The sequence below is a fragment of the Melospiza georgiana genome, chromosome 10 (assembly GCF_028018845.1).
Source record: "Melospiza georgiana isolate bMelGeo1 chromosome 10, bMelGeo1.pri, whole genome shotgun sequence".
Lineage (NCBI taxonomy): Eukaryota > Metazoa > Chordata > Aves > Passeriformes > Passerellidae > Melospiza > Melospiza georgiana.
In genome coordinates, this window is record NC_080439.1 from 12195069 (window position 1) to 12215535 (window position 20467).

At 52.7% G+C, this 20467-nt stretch overlaps 1 protein-coding gene across 4 annotated transcripts in view; it reads right to left on the minus strand.

The window, feature by feature from the left end:
- The window catches only part of XXYLT1 (xyloside xylosyltransferase 1), a 40312-nt gene that overhangs the window by 10882 nt on the left and 8963 nt on the right, over positions 1 to 20467 (minus strand). For 2 of the 4 annotated variants that reach the window (XM_058031462.1, XM_058031459.1), the window contains exons 2-3: positions 15491 to 15638; positions 2471 to 2603 (exon numbers count right to left, since the gene is read on the minus strand). In XM_058031462.1, the coding sequence (XP_057887445.1) occupies positions 2471 to 2603; positions 15491 to 15638 (281 nt within the window). Of the gene's footprint in view, positions 1 to 2470; positions 2604 to 15490; positions 15639 to 16072; positions 17135 to 18404; positions 18681 to 20467 lie in introns of those variants that run through there. The other 2 variants (XM_058031461.1, XM_058031463.1) reach the window with 2 other exon arrangements.

Genomic DNA, 20467 nt, shown 5'->3' on the forward strand with positions numbered 1-20467 from the left:
CCATCTTTCCCATTGCTACACAGCAGGAAAGGTGGCACCCAGACCCTTTCTGGCCACTGCCTTACCCTGCCCCAGGGAACCGAGTCCACAGCTCCACGAGCAAGCTCAGGACAGCTCTGCTAATTCACCCCAAGTCCTCTGATGCTTTGGGGCAATGCTAGTGCTGCAGAGAGCTGTGTGAAATGGTGAAGAAAACATAAGTGGCAACACAGAGACCCCACAATCACCCTGTAATCCTCCTCCCTCCCCACAACCCTTTCCCCAGCTGAGGCTTCCAGCCTGCACACATGGCAAACAATGCGGCTGGAGCTGACACCTGTTGTTTCACACCTACAATATGTTTTTTATCTTTCTGAAAGTACAAAAATAGTAAAGAATTTTTATTTTACAAAGACATCCATGCTTTGTCAGCTCATGTTTGAGTCTGGAAACCCTTTTAGCAGTGAGGTGTGAGCCCCACAGGGTGCAGGGCTTGGCAGGAGGGCAGGCTGGAGTTTGCACAGCTCGCCCCACAACGGGTGATCTGGCGACAAGAAGGATCAAGAACTTGTTTTCACATGAAGATCAAAACAACACAAGAAGAAAAGCACAACATAGCCCAAAGTGACCCAGAATGTCAAAACTGCAACAACAGAAAGTTCAGCCCAAAAATGCAGCCTGTGAGGGCTATTATTGCTTGGCATGTTTGTCCCCACCACGGGCGGCAGGAGGGGGAGAACACAGCTATGGCTTGGGTCAGGTATTCAGTGCTCAGCCCATGATCCCCTGCCATGCTGAAAGGCTCTCCAGTGGAGCCCCTCAAACCTTAATTCAGTCCTTTCCAGGCACACCCAGTCCCACAAACCACATCCAGGCAGCAGATCACCATCCCCACTCCCTAGTTATGCACTGAAATAATGAAAAACCCTGCAGAGACAAAAACAAAGTGATTCCACCCTTCACTAATTGCAGACAAACAAGTTCTTGATTTACCCTGTTCCAGCACCACTAACGACAGGGATCAGCCCTGCTGGGCCCACCGAGGCCACAGCCTCACAGCCTGCAGCCACTCTTGGCTGGGGCTCTTCCCTCCATCCCCTTTTAAGCTCTAACAATTGCATATGATTAACTGGGGCTGGATTTACCATTCTGGGCACCAAAATCCTGTCAGGACACCCAAAGCAGATACAGGAGCCCTCTACTCTCCAAGCATGGTGTCACCCTGTGGAGACAAGACCTCAGCATCGGTGTTCCTCTAGTGCCAGCTCTTCCTGCCAAGAGTATACAAATCAGGAGAGAGGCAACACCTATGCCACAGACAGAGAGATGTCTTTTTCCAGCTCAGAAATAGTGGTGACTTCTGTAGTTCGAGCAATCACACTCTGTCATATGGTTTAGGCTTCCAGGAAGCAATTGGTAGTGACTTACAACCATCAATCCCCTGTTGATGAACTTCTGTCTCTACCCTCTTCTCATCTGGATGCACAAGCAGCAAGAAAGGCTGGTCCAGATCTTTGCAGCTCAGCCTGTGCCCAAGAGTGCTGCTGGTCATGTTCTAAGAGGCTCAGCAGGGAAGTAGGATTCCAGCAGGGAAGGAAAAGACATACAGACCTCTTAGGGTTTTTTATCTTTCTCCAAGAACTTTTCCATTAGGATTAGCAAATCTAGCCAAGCCATCTCAGATGCTCAAACTCAGCTCGACTGAGATTCAATAGGGCATCTTGGGATAATTACCTGATCTACCCTGGATTAAAAGAAAACCTGAGGTCCATCCTTAGAACAACAGCTAAACAAAACCAATTTCTCTAAGCACATGGAAACATCCCTGTGTCCCTGAATCCCACCAGTGGAGTGATTTGCATTATTTCCTATGAGTGGGAAGGACTGAGCCACCTCTTTGTGAGTGGTTTCCAGCACAGTTGGCAGTGGCTGTGGACCAAGGGTCTGAAGAGCAAGGGACCATGAGGCCACCTTCATGCTTGCAAGCCCAGGTGAGCAAGAGCTGCCCATTCAGCCTTCCCTGGGGGAAGCAGCAAGTGCACTCCAGGGACCCAGAACCTCACTGCTGCCCAAACTCAATCCCTACTCTCTGCAATACTCTCAGCCAAAACTTCAGCGCGCCAACACGCAAACAACTACAGCACCTCAGCAGGCATGGCTGGGCAAACATGATGTACATGGTGTACTCTAGATGTACTGGAGTCCAGGCATGGATTTGGCACTGATGATCAAGAATTTGCCTCTGAAAGTCTTGTGATGGTGTGTGAGAACAAGCAAACAAACCACAGCAACACTGTATGGTTTGCTCATATCAATTTACAAGTTTCAGATTAAGGCCCCCTGCAGGGATGGTGGACTGGTCTCCACCATCTCCATCCATCTCCACAAACCACTGCTCTCTGGGTTTTTTTCCAAAGAGCAACCTGAGTTGAAGAGAAGCCACCAGCCACCTGCTGCCCACTCCCTGCTCCCCCCAGGGAGGGGGCTGTACCTGTACACTGGCTGCATTTCTCTGGCAATCCCAATGACTGCTCCCTCTGGGAAGTTGTCAAACTCATCAAACAGCTCTCGGATGTTGGTCTTGTACTTCAGGTCCAAGTCTACCTGGATGATCCGTGTTATTTCTGAAACCACAAAGAGGAAAAGTCAGCAATGTAAGACAAAAGTGTAACCTGTGATTACCACCAGCTACTGGAGGAGCTGAACCCAATGAGGATTTGGTGCAGTCTACTCCATGGGCAACTCACATCTAACACAATCCAGCTGCAACCTCTGCATGAAGCAAACAAACTTCAACCATCACGAATCATTTACCACTGTGTGTTTACTTCAGAAATCATTTCTGGTGACCCCCTGCCTCTATCCACTCCCTCCTTCCTTCCAGAAGACTGGTTTTCCATATAACTGATAAAAGTAAGAGGTAGCTTCAACCTAGCCTTTCTCCATTTCTGGAAGTGCTTCTGTAGTGCCAGCCCTGCAAAATTCCATGTTTACTTTCAGCTACCAACTCCATGAATGTTTCCCACCTCCATCCCAGACAGCATCCATCCTGGCCCAACATATCAAAGCAATTCCCATCATGGACAGCATCAGTTCACCACATGACACTTCCAGTGTCACCTGCACCAACCCATTAGCTCCCAGCAGCTTGCCATGGGCTTCCCTGAGGAAGAGGCCACAGAGGTGACAGCCCTGTGCCTGCACAGAACTGCTGGTGATCTGCAGCAGCCTGGAACACTGTTACTGCTGGTGGTACCCTCTCAGAGGCAAGGGGGGGTTCTAAAGACATGGAAACATCTTCCACTTGCAGTGAAACATCAAGAGCAAGGAAAGGCTGGAGGACATCATTCTCCAGGCTGGGCCTGAAGTACTTAACAGGGTCAGGCCCCTGCTCAAATTTGTCCCAGTCTCCTCTGCAGCACGAGAAAGACTGAAAGATGGAGATGCTGCTTGTGCAGGAGATGTGCCTTGACAAGACTGCTCATTCCAGGTGGATCTGGGGATGCTGCATGGATTGCAGCAGGCCAAGTGCAACGCAGCAAGTGCAGACACTACAAGAGATCAAGCCATTAGATGGGATCATCCAGCAACAAGCAAAGCCATGGTCATCTTCTGGCCAGGCCAGCTCAGCTCAGCCCTTCTCAGGGACTGTGAGTGGAGCCATCCCCAGGGTATTATGTAATGCCCCCTCTACTTATATGTGTTATAAAAGCCAGCCAATTGGCCAGGTTGCTTAGCACTCAGCAGTAATTGGATTGTAAGGCTGTGTCAGTCTTTTGGTCCCACTCATCATGCACAGGTGCCCTTACAGCTCCCTGCAGGCTAGACCTGCCTGTCACCACCACTTCCAGAGCAATTAGCAAAGCAAGCCTTCATCCTTCCTCCTGCCCAGTACCTGCAAGCAGGAGGACAAGCCCTGCCTGCCCTCACCTTCTGCTGTGCCTATGGGCAGGGCTTCCCATCAGCCTGGTGTTGCTGGGGCAGTGCACCCATGGTTCCTGATACCTTCACCTTGTTGTGCTTGGGACAGGCTGCTGGCTACTCCTGGCTGCTGAGAGCAGGAGGCAATGGCTCTGTTTTCAGCCCCCAAAGCCACCAAGGGACTAGAGACCCAGAGGCACTGAGAGCAGCCAGGCACCAGCAATTATCCCCCAGCACAGGAGTGCAGCTTTGCATTTTCCAAAGTGTTCATTTCTTGGTGTTTGTGTTTCAAGCAGATGCTGGGCTGTACAGCAGCTCTGAATTTTTTGCAGATCTTGCACTAATCTAGGACTCTTGGCAATTGGTCATACCTACCACATTGTCCTCGTTTGAGAGCAAAAAGGCCCTGTGAGGTTAAGCAAGAAATATACTGCTTACACTGCAAAGCACCCAAGCAGAAACATAAATCAAGGAGAAACAGTATCTGAGCTACAACTCGGGCTGTATCTCAATTTATTTTTTTAACATCCATCATGCTCTATCTGCTAAAGCGAAAGGCCATGCTCCCTTCAGCTGTCAGTATGGCAATCCTCAGGCCTACCTAGTGTTTACCATCACCATAATCCTCTGTTTGCAGAGATTTAAACCCCAGGCACAGTAAATCACCACAGGCTAAAGCAGGTCTTGACCTGAAAGCAATTTCCCCCAGCCTTCCGAACTGCCTCAAAAATGGCCAATGCAACTGAAGCATATGAATCAGCAGAGCAGAGGATTTCTGCAGTGAGGAACAAGACAAGTATCCCACATGCACCCAACCTCCCCAGGGGCTCAAACCTCAGTGGGGCAAACCCCCAAATCCAAAACATTACCACACTTGAGAATACCCAGACTGGTCACAAAACTCCAGGACAAGAAGACCTTGGACTTACAGCACAATCTCAGCTCCAGAGAAATGTGGGGAGCCTGAGCCCTACAAGAGACTGGGAAGAGGGGATAGGATTCCCAAGGGCATCCCAGCACCACTCCCCCTGGTGCACAGCAGCCTCATCAGGTTTCAATTAAATCAACTGTGAGCCACGTCATCCGATTGTTCTGTAAAATTACAGCTGAACACAACTGCAGTTTATCACAGTGGAGAACGAAAGCTGAGCTTGGAGGAAGCTCCAATCCCAACCCTGCCTGCCCCAGCACCTCAGTGGGTGAAAGCTCTGGAGGGTCCCTGTAGCCCAGCCAGCTGTCCCCAGAAGCCCCAGCTGAGCACAGCTGCAGTGCCAGGCAGGGATGGCAGTGCCACAGGAGGCCAGCATGGAGACACACAGTTTATTTACACACACCCTGGCTTCTCCATCCTGCCCTTCCTTAGAGGCTTCCCATGTTTGGCTCACCCCAGCACACTGGTCCATGCTGTGCACTGTGCTTCCCACAGAGAATACTCACCAAGAAATTAGACCCAGAAAGCACCAAGTACTTTTTTTCCTTTGATTTTTTTAAATTTTAAATTTTTTTTGTTAAAGCAAGCATGAACTGCAACACTGAGATGTAAGTGAGCATGGGTGACACGAAGCATCACTTTGCCAGATGCAGCTTGCATGCACAGATTAATGGCTGAGATGATTTCTCTGCCTGGGCCTGGCAAGGGGCCAGGCACTAACATTTCTGATGTGTCATGCTCTCTTACCCTTCCACCGAGCCTTTGTCCTGGCTGCCATGTGGGGGCGGAGGGATCGCGTGCTCTCTTAGGCACAAGCTGCTCACAGGGATCCAGCTGGAAATGTGGGAAAAGGCTGAGTGTTCTGCCCAGCAGGGAGTTTTCTAACTTTGCCACACTGTGTAGAACCCTCCTCTCTGTTCAGCTCCAGCTCCTCCAGCCACGGCATGGAGAGGGGAGCTGTGCAATTCAGAGATGGTCTCCATTAGCCGTGACAGCTTTATAGGACAGGGTGGCCCCATTTAAAGCTTGTAATCTTTTACTGCTGCCTTGTATCAGCAGCTACAGCAGGGCTGTGCTCCAGGCTCGGCTCAAAACCTCCCCAGCCCCGCCCAGAGGTTCACATGCCTCATCCCACCACAGCCTCATCCAGTGAGGGGGCAGAGGCAGGCAGAGGTCATGTCCCTGTGCCCTGCTGCCCCACATTCTCTGCCAGCACCCAGCACACAGATAGGCACCCCTTTGGTGTACTGAGGGGCACAGCAGCTTGTCTAGATGCTCTGAAAGGCACCCAGGAGCCCCTGTGGTAGCAGGCAGCTTCTGCAGCAAGTCTAACAGCCCTTCCCAGGAAGAATGGACCCCAAAAACTGCCCCAGGGCACAGCAGGGATAGAGCAGGTATGCAGTGGGCCAGGCCACCCCACCACTGGAATGACACTTAGGAGCAAACTTGGTCTAGATGAGCAATCTGATTTACCAAGTGACACACCTGTCCATGGCAGGGGGGCTGGACACAGATGAACTTCAGAGTCCCTTCCAACCCAAACCATTGTCAGACTCTATGAAATTGCTCTTCCCAGAAATGTCAGGCAGGATCATGAATGGCAGCAGGGGGCACAGGGAGGAGGTGAGCTGCTTTGGTGGACCTAGCCAGAGCTCTGGTGATGTCATGCAGCTTCATGCCAACGAGGAGAGACTCCTCCAACACAGAATCATGAAATTATTTAGACTGGAAAAGACCTTTAAGATCATCGAGGCCAACGGTTAACCTGGCACATATCAGGTGGGAGCACCTTGACCTCCCCTGCATCACAGCAGTGACTTTTGGGACCAGAGGTGCTTCAAGAGGTCAGATCAACAGGGGCATTGCTGGGATTGCTGCCCCAGCTGTGACCCAGGCACACCACTTTGCCTTTTCCCACAGAGCCAGCACCTCCCAGTCCTGCAAACTCCATCCTTCAGGAGGCAGTGCAGGGTGGTGGCCTGGACAGGGCTGGGACAGGGGGCTGCTGGAGGCAGAGCAGCTCAGTGAATCTTCTGCAGGGCCAGCAGCAGCTGCAGCCAGCACGGGTGACACAGTGCAGCCAAGTGACAGGAGTGTCCCCTGCTGGCTGCAGCTCTGGGTGTTGCAGAGCTGCAGTGGGCTGTGGCAAAGGGCCAGGGGGTGGCTGTTCGTTTTACCACTTGACTGGACCACCAGAAGGAAGAGAGCCAAGCAACCAAAGCTCTCTGAGTTGGAGTCAGAAGGGCTGGGGATCACTGGTCTACAAATGCTGGGCACACCTGGACAGCTGCCCCTCCACCTCTCTGAATCACTTTGAGCAATGTTTTTTTAGTCAGGTTTTTTAGCTGTGCCCATCATGGCAGGAGAAGATCCCAAGGGAAGAAGGAGTTGTGAAGGACCAGCAGTGACTTTTAGATGGCTGCCTTGGGCCACAAACGTCCTGGAGCAGGGCAGCAGCCGGCAGCTGCAGCGGGCAGCGTGCCTGAGGAGCAACACGTGGATCCACAAAGCTGCCTGTGCTGGCTGTGAAACCACAACCCTCCGCCCTCACTGCTCTGAGAGATGTGTGGCCAAGAAAAACTCCACTCCCCCAGCCAGCACCATGGCCAAGCATGGATGCAGAGTGGGTGACAGGCTCCAGAGGTCCTCGTGCAACCCAGAGGGTACTGCCCAGCAGCAGCAGCCAGCTGTCCCCAAAAGCCTCAGCTGCAGCAGGGCACGAGAACAGCTGCAGTGCCAGGCAGGGATGCCAGCACCTCAACAAGCCCAGTATGGAGGCACACAGTTTATTTACACAAACATGCTGGGTTCTCCATCCTGCCCTTCATTAGAGGCTCCCTGGGTTTGGCTCACCCCTGCACTGGCAGCTGCCCCTGGCTGCTCTCCCTGCTGCTGTCAGCAGCTTCCTCTCTGGCTGTGTGCTCCCCTGGCCAGGCCTTGTTTTCTCCACACACAGCCTCCCCTCTGTGCCCAGCATTAATCACTGCTGCCTGCCCAGCTGACCTCGGCAGCACCAGAGAGCCTCGCCCAGAGGAAGCAGCCAAGGCAGGGGCAAACAGGCACGTGTGCAAGCACAACACACTCCTCAGAGCCTGCTGCCACCGAGCTGGCAGCTGGGGGGCTGCAGTCCCCCTTCCCAGGACATGGTGCTGCTCCAGAGCCCACCCTCCCCAGAGAAGATGATGCTACAAAGCCCTGCACCAGCACAGCTTGCCAAGGTGCAGAGCAGCTTACCTTCCAGCTGTGTGCCTCAACACAGGTCCTGCTGTCTGCCATGCAGCCAAGGGTCCCCTCCATGCCTTGGGACAGCCCAGCAGCCTCCTCCCCATCAAACAGCCTCCTCCCTGCACACAGAGCTCCAGGGAAGTGCAGGGGTGATGTGCCCCAGCAGCCTGGCTGCTAACCAGCTTTCTGCAGCACTGATTAGGCACCAGCAGCGCAGAGCAGTGGCTGAAGCACAGCAGCTAATAAGCCTATCAGCTAATTAAAAAATTAGGCTGTCTGCCAGAGATAGATGACAAATCATTGCTACCACCCACGCAGGGCAGGCACCTGGGTGAGCTCAGGGGTCTGCAGCAGCAGCAATGTTCCCAGGTACCGACAGCAGCATCACTTGGATTGCCTTGCTCCACACCCCACAGCCATCTCCTGAGGGAAGGGGACGACTCTGCAGGAGATGGATGTGTTCTGTTCCAGGAAATTAATTGTCCTGTGCATCCAAGTGTCCCCTTGTAATCCATCAAGGTCTGAGGGACTCATATTTAGCAGTACTCAACACCTTGGCTCTTACCTGGACTCAAAGGCAGCAACATGGCTAAGCATGCAATAGGTTTCAGGATGGAGGTGGAGATGCTGTTTGCCTTGTATTAATACATGCTACTGCTGGGGGAGGAGTGTGAAAACACTTTTTGGAGCTGGAGGAAGAGCAGCAGGAAATCTTTTAATCAGACAAAATAAGGTTTGATTCCAGGTTGCTATAAATTACAAAAGAGTGGATGGAAAGCTGTAAAGTAATGAGCAGGTGAGATGGAAAGGGAAACCAAAAAGAGACACAGGAAAATAAATTTTCTGGGCTCAGATCCCAGTGAACTGCACACACTGGGGGAAAGGGCTGCAGGCAGATTTTGTCCTTGTTTCTTCCTGCTAAACTCTAATGAGCTATGGCAGAGCAGAGAGAGGCTGTGGGGGAAAGCAGCCCTGGCATCAACACAGGGTGACCCCCAGCAGCTTCCAGTCCTTTGGGAATGGGGCAGCTGCTCTGGATGGGGACACAGGAGGGCAGCACCCACCACAGCACTGGGTGATGAGACCCTGCGCTCCGTGGGAGCGGGGGGAGCAGCCAGCCCTGGCCTGACAGATCTAGGACATCCAAAAATAATCGATGGTGACACTGCAGCAAGGGGCAGGCAGTGGAAATGATGAGAAGTGACACTGCCCCGGGGGCTGCAGGCCACGTCAGCCCCAGAGGCAGCAGTGCCACAGGGAAGGGGTCTGTGCTGTGATGTAGCACTCAGGAGACTTCCAGGCACTTGCTGAGCAGCAGCCACGTCCCCCTCATCACAGCAGCCCTTCCTGGTGCCTCCTGCACACCAGGGCTGGAGCCAAGGAGCTCTCCTGCCAGGACAGGCATGTCCCACAGGCATAATCCCACAGATGGGACTAGCAGCTCCTCTCAGCAGATGTGGACTCCTCTACAAGGCCACAGCCTCCAGTGTTTACCTGGGGTGGGCTTACTCAGAGGTCTGCTCTTGCCTGCTCCTGAAAAGCATCATGAAAACAGCTCTCTCAGCACAACAGGCTCACCCCAGCAAGGAACAATGGCTGGCACAGCCATCCCTATTGCTCGCAAAATGATCACTCCAGCGTCTTCCCTTCCCATCACAGGACCTGACATAAGTGCTTGCAGCTCAGAGACAGGCTGGGAAGGGAGTCTGGCTGTTTTTCACGTCCTTGTGGCACAAAGCAGGGAGGGAGGTTATGAGAGCACATCAGAAACTATTAACGCTCCCTCCATCCCTGTAAAGATGGAAACATTTTTGCCAGAAACCAAATCCTTCAGCTACTGCAGCATCCCTTGGGAGCTGTGGGGCCAACTCCCATGACTCTGCCACAGACCCCAATTTTCTGTGCCTTTTCCCAACATCTCCCCGTTGGTAGCACACAATCAAGCCTGAAGCATGTGGGATGTGGGCACTCTCCTCCCAGCCCTCTCCCTCCCAAGAGCTGCATCTCTGCACTCCCTGATGTGGGGGGGCTCAGCAGTGGTGGCAGTGCTCAGCCAGCGGGAAAGGATCAGCAGTGACGCACTTTCAAATGCTCACTTATTACAATTATTACAGAGATTTGCTGAGTTCTGTGGGCAGCTGCCCTCTGCACCAGGAATTGCTCTGCAGCTGACAGGAGGAAGAAGGGGGAGTGATGCCTCCCCACCTCCCTCCACCTCAGAGACCTCTGATGCCCTGTGTGACACAGGATGTGTGCAGTGCAGCTCTGCACGTGGGTGCTGTTGAGGGGACACACCACACGTGGCACCCCACAGGCAAACAGAGTCCAACCTGGGCAATCCCATGCTGTGGATTGAAACAGTGCAGAGGCAACGTTGAATCCTCATGCACACATCCCTACAAAAGCAATCAACAATGTGTTCAGGATGCTGCCTGTGGGATAGCATTCCTTTCCAGAAGGCCACTAGCAGAAGACAGTTACTGGTTGAGGCATTATTCCAGTACCCAGAGTGCTTTCCTGGTACCTCTGTGCTTAACCCTTCCCCCAGCTGCCAGGCTCTCCACCTCCACAGCCAGAGCAGGAGTGCTCCAGGTGCCCGGCCTCGGCACAGGCAAAGTGCCCTGAGAAAGCACAGCTCAGTGCCTGCTCCAACACGTCTCCTGGCTGGCCTTTGCCTTCCCTCCAGCTCTGCTTGGTGGGAAAAGCATAAGCTGATGTTCACAGAGGCCTCTGTCTCCAGGCTGGTAATCCCAGAGCAGACAAAGGCTGATATCAGTTTCGTGGGAGACCAAGCCACAGCCAGCAGCTGGATCCTGCTGCAGGCAGCACCAAACCCCAAGCGACTGGGGCTTGGTCATTGTCAGGCTGCTTGGACAAACATCATGATAATCTGGTCTGTGCTTAACAATCAGTACAGCTGTTGATAATGAGCTGGAGAAATTGCCCTGTTCAGAGTCTGAAGCCAGGGAGACCACTGGACTTCCCATGGATCCTGATGTGTCACAGGTGCTGTCTGGACACTGGCTATGCAGCCAAAGACACAGCTCCCTGCTGGCAGTCCCTTCCCCAGACACAGAGCTGCTTATTCACCCCCAGGAGCCACCCCTGCTTCCCCCAGCACCCACATCTGTGTCCTCCTGACATGCTCCAGGACACACTGGGCTTGCTGTCCAACACACAGCAGCTGGCTGTGATTCCCTCATCCAGGAGGCAGCCCAGCACCTACAGCATCCTGCAGAAAGGAGCTCTACAGATCACCACACTCTGTTTTGAACATGCTTTTCACCAATTTTGATGTCTCCCATTGCCTATAAAAACTTCTGCCTTGTATGGTTCATGGTTTCATGGACCACACCATAACCCCCCTGGCCAGCCCCCTCCCAGACTGGAGGGTCCCAGTCAGCCAGGCTTGTCCCACACAGAAGCCAAGGCCCTCTTTAAATCTCTTTCATTTTTTACCAAATGTTGATATGCCATAAATTTTGGCAATACATAACAATTAGTTCCACTCTGTTCTCCTTCCTCATAGCTCCACACCTTTATTTAGTCCCACAGAGACTTACCCTCTTCTCCCACTGCTGCCTAGTCTCCCTCCAAGCCCCCTGGGAACAGCCTCACCACCAGCAGAACAAGCTCCTGAGTTTTCAGGCAGCAAGTACCCAGGTGCATCCTCAGCACCTGGAAGATGCAGAATGCTGCATGAGGGTTAAACTCACACCCTGCAGAGCCCAGGGGGCTTGTGCTCATGTTCCCACCCTTTATCACAGCTTCTGCCTTCAGGCTGGGCTGGACAGTAAGAGAGAAACCCTGAGAATGCCCCCACATGCTGCCAAGGGGAAGAGATCACTACACCCAGAGATGCTGCTACTCCCCAAGGAGACAGCCAGCTTCAGCAGCCAGGAAACTCTGCTACCTCCAATTTGTCAAATACCATCTCCAGTCAAGTTCTGCTAAACACCCTCACTCCATGGGAGTGAAGCACAGTACTGTCAGCCAGGATTCTGAGCCTCCCCTGAACTGATGGGACTCCACTCCTCTAAGTTGGCAGAGATAAGCCACAAAGCTGCTTCTGTGTCATGTCTCATTTTCCCTCTGCTTCTTATTCTCCCACAGGGTCATCCTGCTGCAGCACCATCAGCAACACCAATGGAATTGAACACCAAATGGTGTTTTCAAAGCTCTACCCAGCTGCTGGGTGCTGCTGGCTCTCCCTTGGCCCACCAGCTCCTTAGGAAGAACACTTGTTAAATAAATTTTTCTTGGAAACAACCTTGGGCCAAGAATGGGCACCAAGAATTCCCTGGGGAGCTCCCAGCTTTCCCAGGCTGCCCTTCTCTCACATCAACTCCTCCTCCCCTCCCTTGTGGCAGGTACCAGGAGTCTGTCCCCAGACCTGGCCTGCCAGACAGACCTGCCCAGACATTACTTCATGTACCCACAGAAGGGTGATAAAAAGCTTGCTGGGCTGCCTCATTTACACAACAAAAATGACAAGTGATAGAGGGATCAAAGCCAGTCAGGAAGGAAGTGGTCCCCTCTGGACGGGCCCACTGAAAAGGAAAGTGAAAAGATCTGGGTCCTTGTTCTCCCTCCTCCTCTTTGCATTGCTCTGTGAGTCTCAAGGCCATTTCATGCTGACATTGTCCTCATCCTGGCAGCTCCTTCTAAGCTTGAACCTGCTTGTCCTCTCTGTGCAACTTTCCCCTCACTTCCCCCTTCCATCAGAACCATTCTGATGGACCAAGCACTGCTCCAGCTCCCTGGGCCTGGCCACACCACATTAAATGGGGATTTATGAGCCTCGAGCACAGACAAGAGTTATGCAGTCTGCACTTCTGCGTGCTGCATACCAACTCCCCAGCTGGTTTAAATCAGATTAACTCCACTGATGTAAGACATTTAAGGCAAGAGTGTTCCATGATTTACACCAGCTAAGAAGCTGTTATATTATAACTTGGCAGCTGCAGGCTTTAGATGTGAAGTTTTTTCGGCCAAGATCCCAAGCAACAGTAAACGACAGAGCAGCTGAGTGGCAAACCCCATTTAACCTCAGTGCAATGTGCATGCAGCCAGCACATGGCCCACAAAAGTCCCTAAAAAAAAATAAAATAACCTGGTATTCAGTTTTTAGTGCCACCAGTCTGCAAAGTCAATGCCCCATCATAATCCATAGAATCCAAACAAATCACTAAATCATGACACTGTGGAAATGCCTCTCTTCAAAAAATGATATATTTGGTAAACTAAAGCCAGGCAATTTTAGTACAAAGGTCGCTTGCTACTGAAAAAATCCCTATAGACTGATTGATGCAAATGCAAATGAACACACCAGAGAGTTTAGCATTCAGATCAGGGCCTTCATTTCTGCTAGAGGATGCTCAAGCTTCCAATCAAATCTGGATTCCACAAAAAGTGGCGCTAATGCTGTGGAGCCAGATGTGCTTGGAGAGGTGTACAAAAAGACACAGAACGCAGGGCAGAACACAACATTCAAGGCAGAAGAAATGGCAAAGAAATACACCAGGAAAAATGGTAATTTTGCCTGAAAAATGGTAATACTGCCTGAAAAAGAGGGCTTGGTCCTTTCTTCTCCGACTTAGCAAAGTGGCTTGTTCAGCCCAGTAGATACTGCTTGTCAGAGTCAGGAGGGCAGCAAGAGCCATTCCCACATCACCTGCAAGCCTGGGAGTGGCAGCAGAGCTGCAGCCTTTCCTGTGCCTCTCCTTCAGTGCTGGCTGCACAGGGAGGAGGCTGCTGAGCCCCACCAGCCCCATAAATCACCAGGCACCCAGCACAGCAAACCTGACCTCCCTTGCAAGGGAAATATAAATCAGCTTTACTAGCAGCTTCTGAAACAAAAACTAAATTCACGAAACTGTAAAAATGCCTCTTTAAACATCCTGTGCCCCAACAGACCATTGAAAGCCCTGTCAGGCCAGGGAGAGCAAACAAGCTTTCCAAGAGATGAGGGCTGATGAACTGAGAAGAGGCATTTCAGACTGAGCAGCTTCTTGCTGGCAGGCAGCACAACAGGGATATCTTTAGCACACAGCACAGACAGAGTAGGGAATCAGGAGGAGTGAATTAGCCAGCATTAATACCATCATTTGTATGCAGTGTACTTCAAAGCATTCACAGTGCAGACAGCACCAGACACACACAAAATTACCCAAGTCTGGGGGAGAGCCATGTAGAGCACATTTGCTGGAGCTCACAGAGTAATGATCAGTGAGCTGGGATGGGACCCTCAGGGCCACCACTGGCCCACTGTTTAATGAGCTAGTGTGGGAAGGCCATGCCACAGGGGCAAGTCCACAAAGGACAGAGGAAGTCTCACGAAGCACAGTAGAGGCAGGAGCTCCTAAGTAGAGCCAAAGTGGGACAGGACTCAGCAGGGCCACAGGGGAGGTGTACCTGCTCACATCTCAGCAACAGTGCACCTGAGATCCATGGTAGGAAGTCTGCAGGGAGAATTGGAGCTGGGCAGAGGCTCCAGATGCCAAGGAGGCTGCTGGTGCCAGCAGTGCTAGCCCTGGGAACACGCACACGTGTGGGAACAGGCCACCATTGCAGGACATCCACAAGCAGCTTTGAGAGGCTGGTCACTTCCTCCTGGGGCAGGTGTATGGCCAGGCAGGGTCCTGGGGCTCCTTGCCACCACTGCCACCTGCAGCCTGCCATGCCCAGGACATGTGACCAGCCCAGCAAGGGATGCTGCCATCACTGCTGCATCAGGTCAGCCAGGCAGCTGGCAGGGAGAGCCCAGGGACAAGCAGGGCTGCAGGAGCTCCAGGGCAGGGGTTTGGAGCCCAAGGACACAAAACCCTACTTGTGCAACCAAAGACCAGAGAGCATGCTGGCTCCATGAGAGGCAGCTGCACACAGCCAGGGGAGGAAAACGGCATCAGCTGAGCTGAGCCCCTTCTGCCTTATTTTCCTGCAGAGTTCTTGTTGTTTCTGCACTTGATAACAGCAGAGGCACAATAAGGAAACTTAAGTGATCAGTGGCTGCTAATCAGCAAAGCTTTCCAAAAGCTCCCTAAAGCCAAGAGGAAAGACTCAACAACTACTCCCTGCTGATACTCAAGAGTGCACAGCTACACCACAGACACATGGCACCTATTTCTGCTGGCACCACAAGGGGAAGGGGGCTGTACACACACACAGAGAACAAGCCTGCTTGCTCCTGTCTCACCTCTCCTATCATCTCAGGGCATAAAGGCAGGGCCAGCTGCCATGTGACAAGGAGAACCTCCTGTCACTCATGCCAGTGGAGACCTGGATGAGGTCTTGGACTGGTAAGTCCATCACTCTGCAGAAAGGAGGAGAATCCTAGGAGTCCATCCCAAAAGTTTATTAGCTTTGTATTTCAAATACCACTGGATAACATCTCTGTGCAGAGGAGAAAGAGAGCCTGTGCTGCTGGAGGCCTACCTTTGGGCATGATGCGATGCATTGCAACTGACAGGAAGAAGATGGAGTCGCTGTAGTAGGTCCCTGATCCAGCACTGAAGTGTTTCTGCATGGCCTCAACGATGGGAAACAGCTTTTCTGTCAGCTCATTCACATCATGGACGATTACCTGGCAGAGACAACAGAAACACCACTCAGCCACTGCTCCTAGGGACAGGCCCAGCTCCAGCAGCCTCTGCCCAGCCCCCAGCAGCACGGGGCAAGGGGGAGGTTGGTAAAGCACAAACAGTGCTGCTGGCACTGCAGCTGCACAAAGGGGCCTGCCTGCCCTGGCCCCTGCACACCCTCTTGATGCAAGAACTGGCTAAGTGCAGGGAAAGGAGGACTTTCACAGCCATTTTGTAACTGTAAGGTGGGCAGAGACTTGAATCCCCTCACACAAACAAGTGTGTTCCATGCTTTGGGCTGTTTCTCTGGTCTGTTCCCACTGCCTGATACAAGCACATATCTGGTCTCCCATATGGAGTCCATCAGAAGAGGCAACAGCTCACTCCAGGCTCTGGTGTGCTGCGGTTTAGAGCCAAGCCAGACCACATTACTTACCCTGAGGACCAAGGCTTGCTCCCTCCTACAGAAGCAGGCTGTGACAGGGCCAGGGACACAGCCCAGATTTGCTGCTCCTCAGCCTGGCATGGAGGCAAGCTCTGCAGCACGTCCCGGCGGGGCTGCAGGGGAAAGGGAGGACAGGCCGCAGCACGCTGACCAAAATCCAAACACCAGGAGCTACAGCACAGCACAGCAACTTCTGTAGATGGATCTCAGCCTGTCTGTGCTGGAGTTCTGCTGGTGCTCAGCCAGCCCTGCTCTGCATCCCTCAGCTCTGTGGGAGCCCATGCACCAGCACGGGCCCTGGCACGCCTGCGCCATGGTTATGTCCCAGAAACAGGAGCAACCCCAAATGCACCTTGCCAGCTACTGACATTTTACAAGCTTATAATTTATTCTGGTCAAAGTCCAATGGACAGGAGCTTTCATGCAGCTCATTATACCCACAGAAGGATACAGGTCACTGAATCACACAAGATAATGAGAGGGATTTTCAGGATAATTAAGAGAGATGAGGGACATGACCCTGGTGCAGATAAGGGGGAGTGCAGGAACTTGAGTGTGGAGACTTGGGGTCGTGCTGCCTTCTTCAGGTCAGGGAAAGCACGAAAAGCCCTGATGAAACCTAAGTCCAGCGAGACATGACATTGCAGCAGTACTTGAATTTTGTACAGGGGAACCTATTGCCCTTGGTTGAGGGATACCAAGACACTTCCATAAGCCGGCCCCTTCAGCAGGGAACACAAACCACAATCTTTGTAGCTTGCTTTCAAACGAAACTATTTCAATGGGTCTAGTTTCACTTCTTTTCCCTACTAAAACTTCATCTGCTTAAAAACAAGGGGCCTGCACTATATACTTAAAATGTGCAAAAGAGCACTTGCTTTATTTTTTTTTTAATTAAAAGAAAACCTAAATCAAGCCAAATGCTTCAGAGGAGGTGGCTCTGGAGCCTGTGCTGGTGCAATGACCATCCTCTCCGTGGGGTGCACAAGGGGCTGCACTGATGCTCAGCTGGTGCAGAGACTGAGGCAGTGGGCAGTCTGGAGCTTCTCCTTCCACAGCTTTTTGCAGAACACATTGCCCAGACCAATGCACTCTCACGGCAGAGTGGAGCTTGCTGGATGCAGGAGCTTGCTGGAGCTTGCTCGTGGCTCCCATGATATACTGAACACACTGAGGTGATTGGGCTGTGCTGGCACTGGCCAGGATGGCTGAGCCAAGGCAGGGCAGTGCTGGGGGACAGGCACAGCTGAGGCCCCGTCCTGGGGAGGGCACTCTCCACACCCACGCTGGGCCCTGGCCATCACTGGGGTCCGTGCAGAGGCTCCATGGCCAGCACATCCTTCAGCAGGGCGGCCCCGCTGCTGTCCCGGCTGCTGGGCTCGGAGCCAAGGCCTGCAGCAGAACAGCAGGAAAAACACAGAACAAAACGTTCCAGGAAAGTGCATTGGGGAGCTCATCAGCAGCCACACCTGCCTTTGGGCAGCACAGCACAGTCCCCAGGATACTGCAGGGGAGGAAACTCTGTTACCATTCGGCAGCACCTCACCCCAGCTTTGTGGTGCCATCGCGGTGACAGCAGCTGTGCTGAGCAGCACACAGGCAAAGGTGTCCAAACAAGCAAACCACCACTACTCTCTCAGTGCAAAGGCACTGACAGCCTGTTCATGAAACTGAGCACCACCAGCATGGGCATGTGTGATGGTCTGCTCCCAGCCCAGCTGGGCACGGGCACCTTTGGGGTCTGGCTGGGCTGGAGAAGCATGGAAGAGAAATACAGCACCTGTAACCACCCTTCTGCATCCAGCAAAGGCAGCCTGAGGTGTGTACAGCACATAAAAAAAGGGGAGAAAATGCCAAACCAATTCCAGTCACCTCTTAAGTGAGCACACTGCCAAGCACCAGTGGACAAAATTTATAGGAGAAATACTCCTGAAACTCGAGACACAGCATCATCTGCCTTTCCACTCCTGCCAAAGAAAACAGGAAAAACATGTCTTTTGCCCAATCGTTTGTACTTCTGCAAAGCAAACTCCTGAGCAGCTGAATTTTGCTCCTGCAGCCACAGGCCAGGCAGCCTCTCTGGGACTGTGAAGGCTTCTTTCCTCCTCATTGCTGATTTTAGCACAGCTTGTTAATCTGCTGCTAATTTTGTACTTCGTTATTTATTTGTGTAACAGCTCTTAGTAAATCCCTGTAGCTAAATCCAACCACGTTTGCTGAGGACATTAAGAAAAGTTCTGGGAGTTTCCTGTGCAAGCAGTTTTATAAACACACATCACACTGAGGAAAGATCCTTTCTAGTGATTCACTAAGAAAAAACAACCTGCATTTCTTTTTCCTTTAACTTTCCCTCCTTCCCACGTCGATCATCCTCACAGGTCTCTGTAAGCATGATGTGATGGCAGCCCAGTTACATCCACTCCAGCAGCGTCCTTCGTGGGGCTCATCTGAACAGGAAACCAGGATGAGCAGAGAGCCGAAGGCGTAGTTCGTGTTGTTATGGCAGGGAAATGGAATCAGTAAGAGACAGGAATCGCAGCACACAGCCTGGAGCGGCAGGAAACGGGGTGAGCTGCTGCTCTGTGTAAGCACGGTGTGGGCCGAGGCTGGCCCAGGCTCGCTGCCGGGCACCTCCCGCGGGCCGGGGGTCGGGAGAGGCCGCAGAGATCCCCCTGCCAGCCGTGTGCGGGACTCGCTCTCTGTCACTGCCATCAGCAGGCCCCGGTGAGAGCCCACCGAGGCCCCGCTCGGCAGCACGGCCGCGGGCCGGGTCCGCCCGCCGCCTCCCGGCCGCACACGCGGAGCACGAGCTCCCTCTGCCGCCGCCGCCCGGCTGCGCTCCCGCTGCACAGCTGGGGCACAGCTGGGCCACATCTGCACGGCCACGGAGCGGTGACGCCACGCAGCCACTGCCCCCGCCCGGACAGCCCTGCCCTGCCGGGAGCGTCCAGCGCCCAAGCTGCTCCCACACACCCACCGCCTGCACCCCACAGCCCCTCTGCCCTCACTCTGCACACTGAGCCCGGGCTGCAGCCGGCTGCTTCCATCTCCAGGAGACTTTGAAAGTGCTGACTCTGCCTAGGGAGAGAGAAAAGCTGCCCACAACCTCCCCCAAAGGTTATGATCCATGTCTGACTCTGGGCTTCACTCTAACAGAGAAGCCAAGTAATCCCAGCTTTGCTAGGATGGGAGGGCAAGGGCAGCTCCAAAAGCTGGGCCTGAATCACTTCCTCATGAACAAAAGGTAAAGCTCAGAGTGTTTTATCAGTCTGGCCTTGGTGGCTCCAGCTGCCCCCTGAGCACTTTATCAAGCCTTATATCTGGGCCTGTGCTAGAAAAGGAGCATAAGAACCAGGAGAGTGTTCTGCACACACCAGGAGGAGCAGGAAAAGAGAGGTCCAAGAATAGAGATGGGTTACTGCTGGAGCCAGCTGAGCATCAGGATCAATCATCTTCAACATTTTAGCAAGAGCACCAGAAGTCCAAGATAGGCATAAGCTTCCCACTGGTAAAGAAGAGGAATGGGATAGGCTACAACAAGCATAAAGAGGTGCTGTCACCTGCTGGCGTTCCAGAAACTGGCACAGGATTAGGACAAGGCTGCATGCCTGAGAAGCAGAACAGCCTCTGCTCTGTACCTAAAAGCAGAAAATGGACTGGTCCAAAACACACTGGCAATCATAGGCCAGCCAGTGAAACCAGGGTACATCAGGCTCTGCCAGGAAAGAGAGAAGCAGCTGTCCCACTGAGATCTCAGTGAGACCTCAAACTGAGGCCTCCAGATCATGCTGCCTGCCCACAGCCAGGAGAGCAGTTCTGGTGCCAGACATGAGCCAGGTTTCACTGTGACTCCACAGGCACCTACAGACAGGGGCCAAATCACAACAGACAAATCATTTCATGCCTCCAACTCCAGTTGCTTTGCATAAATGAGGCTGGCCAGGGTGCCTGCTGAAAAGTCTCAGAGGAACAGATGGCAGTAAGGCAGTACCCACACAAAGGGGTCACTGAAAGCGATGTGCACACTGAGTGCCCGGGGGTCCTCTCACTCCAGGAGACAAAATACCACAAACATGACCTGGGCACCATATCAGCACTGCATCATCATGGGGCAGTCAGTCCATCCTGCTGTGGAGTGCAAGAATTCTCCTGAGGGAGCTGTGCATGCCTTCCAGACAACTGCATAGTGTGGGTCTCCTATCATGGGTGCATGACCTGACTGAGGGCCGGCATTAGGAAAGGACTTGTTTAAAGAAAACAAGTGGTAGAATTATTGATCAGGAAAGTGTCTGTATGAAAAATGTTAAGGCTGCACTTCTAGTTTCATCTTGGCAGAATTCAGTTAATATGGAATACAGGATTTATGAGCAATAAAAGTTACAGCAG